The sequence below is a fragment of the Alligator sinensis genome, unplaced genomic scaffold (genome assembly GCF_000455745.1).
Source record: "Alligator sinensis unplaced genomic scaffold, ASM45574v1 scaffold45_1, whole genome shotgun sequence".
NCBI lineage: Eukaryota > Metazoa > Chordata > Crocodylia > Alligatoridae > Alligator > Alligator sinensis.
This window is the reverse complement of record NW_005842267.1, coordinates 106,529-120,298: the sequence shown is the minus strand read 5'-3', so window position 1 is coordinate 120,298 and position 13,770 is coordinate 106,529. Positions and strand designations below refer to the sequence as shown.

The window sequence follows — 13,770 nt, the reverse complement described above, 5'->3', positions numbered from 1 at the left end:
AGGGGGGCTTGGGGGGCAGGCAGAGGAGGGCTGGGGGAGTAAGCAGGGCCAGCGGGGGTCTCCCCATAGTCCCCTCCCCCCTCCTCCAGCCCTCCAGACCCCTTACTTACTGGCACTGGAGCCTGCTGCTGGCACGCTGCCTGCCCTGCACAGGCAGGCAGTGTGCTTCAGCACCAGGGCGAGGGCCAACCACAGAGACGCTTTGGTAGCCAGACCATCTCTGTGAAGGACCCAGCCTCCAGTTGCCTCATGGCACAGTCTGGGACCGTGCCCTGCCCGGCATTTTTTAATTCCGTTTTTTTTTTTTACCCCCAGGGGTCTAATTTTGCCTCCGTGCTGCAAACTGGCAGCGGGGGGAACCTTTTTCTCTTCCTGCGTGTGCCTCTTGCAGCGTCTCAAAGGGGTTTGAAACGCTGCAAGAGGTGCGTGCGGGCTCGTCTGGATGCACCCAATGATGCTAACATTGTGTGGCACACCATGACACCCTTGAAAGGCACTCGTGTGTGCTGTGGCACCCTGGTTGAAAATCATTGTGCTAGAACAAAGAGAAGGAAAATGTCAAGAATGATGTGTTTTCATGTCTTCTCACACAACTACCTCCTCTTTAGAGGAACTGGTTTGGTTTGTTTGCATTTTGTTTGTTTGCTCACTGTAGTAAATTACCAGATGCTGCAGGTTTCCAGCTTGGGTTTGTCACAGCAATAAATCATTCCTTCCTGTATGGAGATATGATAATAGTTGCTATTTGAAAAGCTTTCACCAAAATCATCCCACCAGGTTTGGAGTTTTCTGCATTTGGGCAAACCTGTCCTGGTTTGATGGGGAAAGTCTGCAAATCTTTGCCATGAATAAAATTCAAGATTGCAATGAGAAAGTATTTCTTGGAAAACAGGTAGGAAATAAAGAAAAATGGAAAATTCAGTTATCTAGGTTAATAAAGATTTGGAGGCACTTGGCCAGACTCCCAACTTACATGACTCAGTGTAACATTAATGGAATATCAGCTGAGAATTTATCTTTCTCTTGGTCTGAATGGTTACAGAAGAAGGGAAAGAAAACTGTCACATCACTTCTGAGCCTTTTATAATGAGTATTTCCTACAACACAACAATTGTTAGTTTATAAGAGTTAGAGCTAACAACCACCAACTAAGATGTCAAAAGTACAGGAAGCCAAGTAAAATTCCATCAAATACACTGCACAGCAATCAGTAAAAACTGGTAGAAAGCACAGTCATCTTTTGGCTGTAGCCATTAAACATATGGACATCATCCATCATGATCATAAGCCTTATCTGACCCAGGCACTTTTAACCCTGTGCCAATAGCGATGTGAGCATTAAATGGGAAAAAATGTAAACATCATCAGTGACAGTGAACATTAGAATGCTACTTACTGTCTCTAGTGGGTTATGGAATAGAGAAAATCCCACACAATTTACTGATTCGTTTTGATGCACTGGCTGGGGGAGTAGTTAGCTGATTGCATGATTTCACAATGATTACACACTTAATTTATACAACACAATTTTATTTTAAAATTCTTTGCTACGTATATAACACTGCTTAGCTTTAAGAAATACCACAAACATTAAAAACACAATAATTACATATATCAGAAACAATGCTCCGAATGCACTTCCTTCCCAAACAATGCTATAAGAATTAGTGTTACAAAAAACAACTACAATTACAACTAAAAGTTAAATTTGAATCAATACTGTTATTTTCATAATATACTTACAATCCTAGAATTCCGAGAAGCCAAATACGAAAATATGGTTTCATTCCTCAGTAGTACGATTTAATGGGTTGGCCTCAGTAGTACGGTTCAATGGGCTGGCCTCAGCAATACGATTAAATGAGCTGGGCTCAGCAGTGATAGGACTAAGTCCCCTTCCTTCAGTCCCTTTCGGGCGCTCTGCAGCTTCAGCGTGAACTAAGAGATTCGTGTTCACGGAGAGGTTGGGTCAGGTGATCAGTCTGTTCCGGGCTACACTTGCGATTCTTCCTTCATTGTTCTGCAAGTGAAGTCACCTCCAAATTGGGACAGCAGGTTACAGTTTTTATTGAGCGAGCTGCTGTCAGTGGGCTCCTCCTACTCAACTTGTCACTACTCCCAAATTTGGGCTCGGATCTTACTCAACAGATTCTTTTGCCTTTGTTGAGCATTTTAAATTACTCTTGGGGAGACTTCCATATCACTGTAAACGTCCTTTTCTTACCAATTTTGTTAAAAGGCCCTAGGCTTTGATGTCTCGGAATTCAGGATATTTGCTCTCTTTGTAAAAGACTTCTAAAGATAACATTTAAATTAAGACTTTAACCGAAGTTAGGACATTTTACACGTAGCCCCAAAACAATGAACTAGATAAGGAGATAAATCCTATCTTCTTCCTGAAACTGGCTAATGGGCAACTTTTACAAACATTCAAACTATTTCATTCAATATGACACATACTTCTAAAAAGGAAATTTTCTGTCTCAAGAAGCTTCTGTCTTGCAGAAGGCAATACACACACACACATATTTATATAGGCACATACATGTAAATTGGTCCAACGCTAATTTTTGTCACCTTTGACCAGTAGAAAAGAAAGGTATTTTTCATGCTGCATTTTTTCCTGTGGCAAAAGTATTTTTTTTTTAAAGTTTTGATAGAAAGTCTTGAAATTTCACTTTTTTTCACCTATTTTTGCTGTCTCTCAACTAGAAAAGGAGAGAAAAAAAGTAACAGGAAAGCAGAAAAGACACTTTTTAATCCCTTTCAAATTGGAAAATGTGGAAAACAGTAGAAAGATATAAGAAAATGATAGGAAAAGCTAACAATGTCAAATATTGAAGAATTTTCCTTTAAAAAAAAGATTCTGATTTTCAAGACTTTTTTCGTAAAATGTTTCATTTTAAATAAAACTATAAATTTTCCAATAAAAATGTTCCTATAAAAATAAAATTTCCAGTAGGACTTTTTTTCAATGAAAAATGTATTTTCAAACTTCTGCTTTCCAGTAAAACAAGAGAGTCCCCTCTAAGCTCACTTCATATTCTCAAACAGTTCATGAACTATTCTGGGGTTCTTGAGTACAGACTTACAGTGGTATTAAGGAAACAATTCTGGAAAAATCACCTCCTTGAACCTGCTCATGATGCATCTATGGAGGCATGACAAAGTGCAGTTAGCCTTCCTGACCGCGTCCCCACATTGGCAGCCCATGTTCATCTTGGAAGCAATAGTGATTTGAAGATCCTTTTCTGCCTCTGCACTGACAAGAAGGGAGTTCTCCAGCCTGTAGGTATGCTGCTGGTTCTTCCTCCCCAGGTGCAACACCTTGCACTTGTCCATATTGAAACCCATCCTGTTCTCATCTGCTCCCCTCTGTAACCTGTTGAGATCTAGTTGTAGCCTGTCCCTCTCTTCTAGCATGCTCACTTCTCCCCACATCTTAGTGTCATCTGCGAACTTGACCAAGGTGCTTTTCCCCCCCTTGTCCAAATCTCCGATGAAGATATTGAACAGTGCAGACCTGCTATTGAACAGTAAGTTCTTGGCAAGCTTTTGGGTACAAGCACCCTTCTTCAGGCATAGGGAGTCTCTGCTGTTCTGAGATCTCCAAAGAATGAAAGAAGCTAAAAGTGTGACAGGATGTCAGTGAAGATGTAAGCAGGTAGAAATTAGGAAACCAAAGAGTAGGGAAGGGGGGGAGGGGGAAATTAGCCAAAGGTAAGTAAGGGAGACTTTACTGTACTTGAGATCTCCAAGGGAGAAAAGAGTAGTCTGTGAAAAAAAAGTAAATACCTGGAAATTAGGAAGACAAACGGCAGAAAAGGAGGGGAGAGGGGGAAGCGGGTGGGGGGGGAGGGAGGTGAAGAAAAGCATAAAAGTTAAGGTCAGGCAGGCACCTGATGAATCAGATGTCAGGCAGGTTGTAATGTGTCATAAATCCAATGTCTATATTGAGTCCATGATTTTTTGTATCCAGTACATTTATGAAGTAAAGTTCATAGGCTCATCTACGAAATGTCTCTAGCTTGAATCTTTCAGTAATAAAATTTAATAGGTAATATTCTGTTCTACTCAAGGCATCAACATTTTTACACCAATTGCACACTAACATTTGTTCAGTTAAAATTCTACCCTGTTTTTGCCCAACTTGAGTTAGTATAAAGGCAAAAGTAGTTTTAAAATATATTAAAGGCAACTACTTTAAAAAGACAGAGGGAAGATACAACCTTTGATAACAATTAGAGGATATCCTGCAAAAGAATACTAAATACCATGTTAATCCTACACGCACAAAATGTTGATAGCTTCTATCATAGTTCTAAGGTTCTCTTGCTCTCGTAACAGGGAATGTAACATGAATATACTCAGTGAGCTTTGTATTTTTGTGTTGATGTTTTGTTGTTTTAACTGAGAATGAGACAGGAAATTATCTCATTTTCACTGATCAGTCTCCCAAACCCTGCAACTGATCCCAAACCCATTGAAGTGCTCGGCTTTCAAGAAAGCCAAAATCCAAACCAACCAATTGGATTAGGCATGTCCAGAGAGTCCACCTGAATTATGTAGAACAGGCGCGGGCAATTCTTTTGGGCAGAGGGCCGCTTACTGAGTTTCGGAAAGCCATCAAGGGCTACATGACAGGCAGCCGAGGGCAGATTAATGTTAATTTTCTACATTTTTTAGGGGCCCCGAAGGCTGGATAGAATGGCCTGATAGGCCGCATCCAGCCCCCGGGGCCACATTTTGCCCACCCCTGAGTGACTTAACCTCTTCCCTTCCTCTGTGGGAGTAGAAAGCATACTCATCCTCTAGAGCTGCTGACAACAGCATCAGAAGCAATCAGAGGGATGGAATGGGATATGATCAAAGCAAAATTGCCCAGGAACATTAAAGTCTAAATGAAGATATATTTTTAAATCAAGCTTAGAGTCAGTTCCTGTTTCCAGATGCTGATAAAGACGCTTACTGGAAAAAGACATGTTTTTTTCCTGTCTCTTTTCTGACTGCAGAAAGTATATGGAAAATGCACCAATATTAGAAAGTTCATTGTCAAAATAAAATCCTTTTTAGGTTTATTCCACAGGTTTAGATGCAATAGGAAGACATTCTGCTCCATCATGTAACCCTATAAAAGAAACTAAATGGCTTGTAATAGTGACTTATATTACTTTGTGTTTTTTTCCAAAATGCATCCATTCTGTTTTCTAGGTCCACATACAAAGAATTAAATGAGAATTAAGTACAAGTTAAGGCAAAATATCCAAATTACAAGTGAGAAATTTCACATAGAAAACGGTGTGAAGATGAGAATTTAAAAAAGTCTATCTGTATTTCAATTGAGCAAGTTTTTGTTCACGGGGAATTTCAGGAAAACATGTTTCAGATTTACAGTCTCAGTTTGTTTAAGTGATAAAGTGAAATGTGTTTCAACTGGAAGCTGAAATAGACTTCCTGTTTTTTTCTAAGGGAACTTTCAGAAATAAGAAAGGTGCATCATCATGAGCAAAAGCAGGGCTCCAGGTCTACCATGAGTGAACACAGCTGATAGCAATGATGAAAGTGTATTAGTAATATTTACTGATAGTTGTCCCTGGTGGTTCTGAGTGTGCCTCTTCAATAGACACACCTATGTTAGAACACAATCATAAGGTCGCACGTAAACCTGGCATTAAACTAGACCGACAGTCAATGTAGTCTCAAACATCTTGCTTCGTATTGTATTAACTGATGATGAGCAAGTTCTGTTGGAACCTCAGTTACCAATGTTTAACTGATAAGATGTTAAACCCAACCTGCCCCTATCAGCAGCAACTACAAGGTCACAGTTAGAAGTGTGCAGTTCAATATAGCTTTATAGTCTTCTTCACTAGAAAATTAAGTTCTATTACATACCCATTATTTCCTAGGGGACATGCAATGACGTGACTTCCTTCTGTAATCACATTTACTGGAGCTCCTCTGTTTCCAAAAGGTAAAATCCCCATTAATACCTGAGTTTGTTGTGCTTACCCTTAAACAGGCCAAAATATTACAGTGCAGTTACAATGAATATAGTGAGAAATAACAAAAGGGAGGCCAGTAAAATCAGTGAATCCATCTGTCAGATTTATGTAATATTCAGTTGCAGCATCATGAAAATGGACTGTCTTCTCAGAATGCCAGAACCATTTGTTTAATGCACTTTGGGCATGACCCAGTTCCTATTTAACTCAATAAACACTTGTTATTGACTCTAATGCAGAACGGACAAAGTCATATGACCACAAAGGACTACATAAGACCTTCACCAGACCTATCTGGTCTGAAGTTTCACATAGAGCGTACCAACCAGCTTCTATAGAAATAATTAGTGGATAGTATATGCATTGCCCTAGTGCTTTAAAATAGAGTAGGCAATTGTGTTTCCTTTTACAGTTTGTCAGTTTCACAAAGGCAGAATATTTCCTTAATTTTAAAAAAATGTCACACTCTGGTTCTAATTAGGTTTGACTATTCACAATGCTTTTTTTACTTCAAAAGGCAACAGGAGGGATTTTTCCTGTTTGTAAAAATATAGACCAGGATGCATCTGTTTATTGCATTGTAATTTGACTTTCCACTGTACACCGAGGGACTGTTTTAGCCCTAACCATTTGTAGAAAAGGGAACTTTGAGGGTATATCACTACTCACATAGAAACTTCTACACTATTTTTGAAGCAAGTAAAAAGAAGCATCAGCAATGAACGTGAAGGATATTTGGTTAGCAAGCATTAGTGAATTCACTAAAGAAATGTGCATCACACAGTACTATTTAGTTCAGCCTAAGGTCACAGACATTTCCTTGCCATATTTTTGTATTAAGAAAAATGAAATATTCTCTTTGCAGGTCTTTGTGTTTTAGGCAGTTCAGCCCTGGTCTTCTGTATTCTTACTGAAGGCTGGGTAATAATATGAAAGTAAACTGAATCCTTAGCAAAAGAACCACTGCCAGAGATGCTGCAATTACAGATAGTATTTTAGTCATATACACAGACCAACTTACAGATATCAGCTCAAGCATCTCATTCTTCCTGCAGCATGTCTTCTTCCTTTCAACAGTTGCTCTTTTTATTTTTGTTTTGTCTTATGTGCAGCTATTTGCAGATTTGCTAGAGTCAAAGCTACATGGCCTTTCTAGGGACGAAGTCTTTATCCCAAAGTTGCCTGTTACACTTTGATGTCTTCAAATATATTGGTCTTTGAGTCAGCCTCCTGCTTCTTGTCTGTGTTATTACTTTTGATGGAAGACTTGCTTCCACACACTTGTTGCCTGTATACTGTTGGGTTTGCTCACATGGTTCTCTGTATCAAGTATATACCTGTTTTCCTCTGCCTTACCTAGGCCAGGTCAACTGATGACTAAGACCGTTGCTCCTGGGCATGATCTTGGCTCCAGCTGTCTAAAGACGCCAGATGTTTCTTAGGCTAGGTACAGACAGTCAAAAAGCCCGAAGCTGATGATTCAGCCTTTGCAGGTTAATCTAAACTGCACAAATGAAACTGAAACAGAAGTGAACAGACATTTACCTTTGATTCATAAAATGCAGCCTCATACCTGCAGTGACTCAGGCCAGAAGCCAGGGGGCACAAGAGCACAGGTCTCTGTTTGTATGTTCACTTCCTCTTCCTCCTACCCACAAGGGCTTTAGGATTTGCAGTCCAGGATTACAGCAGCAGGATTCTGGAGGGTTGTTCACATCACTTCTTCTTCCTGTCTCCAGGTGCCTGTGAGATTTGTAGTCCACAACTGCAGCCAGCAGTAAGTTTGAGCAGGAAAAGGGGTGTTTAACCCCCTTCCCTGGTCCCAGCCCCCAGCCCAGGGTTTGTTGTGGGGGAGGGCAGTTCCCCTCCTTATAGACTGGGCTTGACCCCCCGCTTCCCTTCCCCCTTTGTCAGTCAACCCTCACTGCTCCAGCTAGCCCTGCTCTCTAGAGCAGACAGCACAGCCTGTCCAGCCCAGGGCTGCAAAATGCGGGGCTGCTGGAGGACCATGGTGATTTGTAGTCCACAACTGCAGCCAGGACAGAAGTTTCATAAACCAGTTTGACCCAAATCAGTTAAGTCTGACACTGCATTCAACCAGGTTTATCTTTAAACCAGTTTCAGCCAGTTTGAAACTGGTTTATGTGTATTGAACTTCTATTCTGTTACACGTTTAATTCAGTTTCTGATCACTTAAACTGGTTTATGTGTAATGAAGTTACTGTAATTGATAAAATGGATTGAGCACAAAGTGAAGTCTAATCCAGAGCCTGATACTAACCTGATATATGGCCTTTTGGGAAATCCCTTAGACCCCCAACACCAAAAAGTAACTAAATGCATGCTTAAGTCCAGTCTTGATGACTAAAGTTTCGAAGTGCACAATGATGTTTAGGAATATCCAAAGGGCTGCCCAAAGTAGGGTTGTTCTTCTGATACAGGTCTTAAGTAGCTCTCCTTCTCAAATTCTGTGTCTAAATTGGAGTTGATAAAGGTCTGTAAACACTTGGAGATACACAGAAAAGGCACTGTATTGTACAGTAGTAGTAATAGTAGCTCATGAGTCTGCTGATTTTTCCGTTTAAAGTGAAAGTTTGTTTGAAATGAGTTTGTTGCTCTTACGCAGCATTCTAGTTGCACACCATCTACAATTAATGTCTGTGCTATCTTATATCAGACTGTCACAAGTATCCAAAGCAAAGTTCTCAGAGTTATTCCATTTTGTTTAAGGAAACTGCAGGAGGTTGTACAAAAGCACATTTCAAAACACAATCCTTCCCAAATTAATGCCATGTGTGTAATACAAGTCCAACACAAAGCAATTCAGCTTCCATGCGCATCATCCAAAGCCCAGAGTAAATTGAAAGTTTCTAATAGACTCCAGCCTGCCTTGGATCAGGGTATATTTCCAGAGACACAATACAAGATGTTGACCATTCTTTCTATACTTTGCAAAATGATGCTCACATTGCAGCTGACAACATGCTCAAAAGGATGTTCAGAGGACAAGGGTGCCAGCAGGATTTAAATTGCATTTACACTTAGACAGTGAAGTTGAAAAAAAAAAAGGTTAAGAGATTCTGCTAGACTTCAGTACCAACATCAGCTGAGATGTAATCGCATATTTAGCCACTGCTCACTACAGAAAATATACCTTGTTTCTTTAAGGCTATATGAAGCATGGCAGCAAAAGGAGAGATCAGCCTGAGAGACAAGCATGTTTGAGATGGAATCACAAGATGCTTTGTGTGGTAAATGAGTTCAGATGTGGAATACAGACAAGAGACACTTTACTCCAATAGCAACACTAATACTTACCATGGCACTTTGCATGGGTCAGTGGATTTCCTGAGAATCATTAACTTGGTAATTACCCTTGGAAAGAGCGATGAAGGCCTCATAAAAAAGTCATGTGATTTCTATGCTGGATGTTAGAGTGCACTCAAGCTCTCCAGTTTGTACTTTATCATAATCATGGAAGGATTTCACTCTGTGTTTGGATTCTAGGTTGTACAATACTGATCACACTGCTATATTGTACTGAAGACTGACACTGATAAGTCCTGGAGGCTCACAGCTCCATACTTAGCTTAACTCCTGCTTCATTTTAGAAAAGCCATTGTGGTCACCTGTGCATGAGAATTTGGAAGCTAAGCATGAAGTCTGATGCATTTCCTAGCCTGTTAGCATCTACATTTCTCTTCACAGCAATGCTGGGGGTTCAACTTTGGGTGCAAACTGTAAGTTCTGGAATGCCTCTCTTTTTTCCTCAAGATGTTTTTAGTAGGAACAGTTCCCTTTTCTGGTATAAGGAACTAGGCATTTCAAAAAAGCTTTTGTGAAATAAGTGTCCAAATCTTCAAATCCCATCCTTGGGCCAGACATACCTACTTGGAGCTTCCTGCAGCTATTTGTATAACTGGAATTTAGGATGGAGTTGGATACCCAAATCTTTAAATGATTCACAATAGATTGAACACCAAAAATTCATTGTGTGCCTAAATCCAACATGCACCTCCATTTGGCACTGTACACAGTCCCACATAGATGTGTGCACCTGTCTGAAATGACACAGAACATTCACTTTGCCAGCAAATTTCCAAATGGGATCTGGAACAGTTCTGGAGCAAAGCTCTGCTTTTGTCTTCGGAGAGAAAAATGCTGTTAATCATCTTCAGAGTAGGATTAATGCCATGTTTTTAGTCTGTACCTTGCTGCCTCACAGGTAGCCTGTGAATTTATGAAGACCCACATCACCCCTCACCTTTACCCCCACTCAAAAGAAAACAAAAAACAAAGCAAAAAAACCCATGAGATGCCACCAGTTCAGTGTAGGGAGAGTATTAGGTGCACTGACTGTGATCTAAAGACAGTTTGGGGAGTCAGACAAGGCCAGGCAGGGCAGGGTACATCATTGTATGTACTAGATTTGCTTTCCTGGGGAAGTGAAGGAAGTCAGAGGGAGAGAAACACACTGCCAGTGTTTGTGAGAGGAAGAAAAAAAAGAGAGAGAGAGAGAGAGACAGTCAGTGTCTGACTTGCTACCTTGAGAGATGTGAAGTATGTGCTCAAAGAGGGTTAAAACTAAAGTCATGCGTAATGTCAGCAACCCAGCAGATTGTGCTCATTCCCTGTGAGCATAGCAGTCATCCTGGACATAAGGAATTTGGTCATATACACACTGGACTCTGTTGTAGTCATAAGCCTCACACCCTTTACTGAAGGTGCAAAGTACAACCCATCAAGTACAGGGCCCACCACCAGCTGGTAGCTCCTTCTCTCATGCTGCACAAACTTTTCCATGACCGGCCCATTGGCCAATCCCCACATTCTTGTGCTCGATTAGGTCTTTCTGCAGCACATCTGTCTATGCTGTGTTCAAGTCTACAGGCACTGGTGAAATCCTCTGCATAAGTTATGCATGAAGGCAGATATCTCCACTTTCTCCTCCACAAAGAAGTTAGCATGATGACAGGTTGGGTTTATTTTCCTGCTGTGGCCAGACAGGACCCACAGGGGCTCTCCTAGAAGGCTTGCCGTGGTAGGGTGGACAGTGTAGTGCCAGTAGCACAGTTTTAGGCTGACCAGTCACAGATTTTCTGTGGCCAAGAACATAGCACCTAGCCAAAATGTATGCCCAATCAGCACACAGGTATCCAACCCAGTGAAAGTGGAGGCTGAGGCTACTGAATTGCTCCAGAAGCAAGGCACATCATGGGTTGCAATGTATATTTGGCTACTGCTGTGGGCTGGCTCTTGAGCTACAGTGGACTTCCCTCCATTGTCTGGCTGTGATCCCAGACTAAACTTCAAAAGCAGTTAGCAAGTGGTGGCACCCACATGTCTGTACATCCAAGAGAGATGATGTAAGGTTTCTGCTTACCTGTCTATGTCCATCCTTAGTATAGGTTTATGGTCAGTCTTCATGGCTGCACGATGCTGGAAGAATGCTAGATGCACCACAAACATTGTGTATTACTTCCCTATCCCTTAGAGGTTTGGGGAGGCCCAGTTAATGTTTTCAGCATGGTACAAGTGCAAAATAGCTGTATACTTTCAAATATGAGGTCATATCATAGAGACTTCACTCAGCATTTAGCAATCCCATCTAGTGCTGTGTAAGGACTGCACAACCAAGCTAAATTCACTTGAAAATGACTGCATCTGCTGGTGCACAGAGGAAGAGAATTCCCAAATTCTGCTTATTCTGAATCCAGATTAAGGCTTTTAAAATGAGATTAACAGTGAACTCCACATTTCAAACCAGACAAGAATCTGGGAATGTAATGAATTTCCTCCTGGCCCAGCATACTATGAATATGTGCATCTGGGAACTATTAGAAAGGCTCTAAATTGTCTAGGAGTCCACTCAGAACTATGAGATCATTTCCTAAGGGAGCCTCATTGGTGAGAATTAAATTAGGGCCTTACTTTCTTTCTGAAGGGGCAAATCAATCCTGCATGTAATTTCCTCATACTAGCACAGCAGTTAGTGTACATTTTTGCACTGTTATCTTACAACTTAAGCCTAGCTCTGAAAAAAAAAGCCAAGAACAAAGTGCAATGTGTGTGTGTGTTGGGGTGGGGGGGGAGTAGTTTACGGAAAGGGAAGGAAAGGAAAGGAAAAACAAAGATTTGAATGTTTCAGTTAGGACGCAATAAATTCCAAATTGGTCTCTCTCCTTCTTGGTGTTTTACCTAAGCCACTTATCTTCACATGTTATAATATTTCCTGCCATGGACCACTGTTTCCAGAGGATATTAAAGTGGATTAAGTAATAAAAGAATATCATCATCATATTTATAGGTCCCTGTAATTGTAACTCCTTTTAGTGCCCTTTAAAAAGATGAGTCTCTGCCCTTAGAAGGCCTGACCCTACAAATTGCTGAGCACTAACCTCAACAAATAACGAATTCACCTCACAATATCTAGTCTTCCAGACACTGGCTTTCCCCCCATTGGCGTCAATGGCAAAATGGCCACTTGTTTCAATGGGATAGACAAGGAAGTGAACATGGCATCAATGGTACAGGGTGTCAGTTCTAAATTCTTGATCTGTGACTTGGAAATTGTAACTTCTCAAAGTGATGGGTGGCCCATTCTCCCTTCAGCTTCAAAGTGCCTGGGTAAACAAATGAAGTGGCAAATGACTAATAAGGTTAGGTAGGTTTAAAAATAAGGACATGAAGAGAAGAGACGTATGAAATGGAAGAGGAAAAACATAAAAAAAAGATTTTTAAAGGATGAAGTCACAATATCACTTCTGTTTTTTCAGGAATAAAAACCATGCAAAGCAGAGGGCTCAAAAACAAGAAAGACCATAGGCGACTGTTTTGCAAACTCATGCTACATTTTACTTTGTTTCCATTTTGAATCAGTGCTTTAAAAGTTACACCAACTGCATTGTACTAAAGACATTACAAGTTCTTAATTAATGGATCTACCCAGGATAATTTGTATGAACTAAGAGCTCTAGTCCTCCTTTGTTATTCCAAGCCAGGATTCTCAAAAAGTTGAGACCTGACACAATAAGGTGTATGAGAAATATGGATAAATACCACTAGTATCTCTCAGAGTTTGTGGTGATATTTATGTTTCATAGTTCAGGAATGTTGGATATTGCTGTAGAACTTCCATTGCATTGCTCTCTTCTTGTCCTGCCCATTAGCCTGGGATCCCTAGGAAATGAAGATGCTCCTATTTAATGTAATCATTTCTAATATAAAACTGCATCAGGTTTGTAGGAGATTCCATGGAATAAAAGAAGAATTAAAACAGTATTTAGAAGGGATTGATTTTTACCGTTTCAAAATCGGTGCTGCCAACTTCATACTTAAAGAATCACTGTACTGGGGCTACAATGAAGGGTAGTTGCATAGCAGTTCTTACCAAGATTTCTGATACCTTATTCTGAACACCACGTTACACAAGTCCTGGGTTTTGGTGGGGACCAAATATATGGCCACACAAGTAGTTAGGGATGGTCCTGCTTTGAGCAGGGGGGTGGACTAGATGACCTCCTGAGGTCCCTTCCAACCCAATTTTCTATGATTTCTATGATTTTAAGTACACCAGGATGAAATATGTTCCTATTCAGAGCACAGCTTAAGCAATGTAAGTAGGATATAAGGATATATTTTCAAGATACATTAGGATATATTTTCACCTTAAATGCATGACAAAAGACAGTTTTGATTCAACTAATCAACACACCATAACTCTAGATAAAAATCCTAACTTTTCAATAGAGAGGTGGCTTCTATT

The 13,770-nt window shown here is 40.5% G+C and overlaps 1 protein-coding gene across 1 annotated transcript in view; it reads right to left on the bottom strand.

Annotated features, from left to right (window-relative positions):
- Positions 1–12,857: 12,857 nt before the first annotated feature.
- LOC102381157 overlaps positions 12,858–13,770 on the bottom strand; it is an 18,728-nt gene continuing 17,815 nt past the window's right edge. Inside the window, exon 5 of the mRNA XM_006027775.2 lies at positions 12,858–13,184. Coding sequence (XP_006027837.1) covers positions 13,110–13,184 — 75 coding nt within the window. The 3' untranslated portion in view covers positions 12,858–13,109. The remainder of the gene's footprint in view (positions 13,185–13,770) is intronic.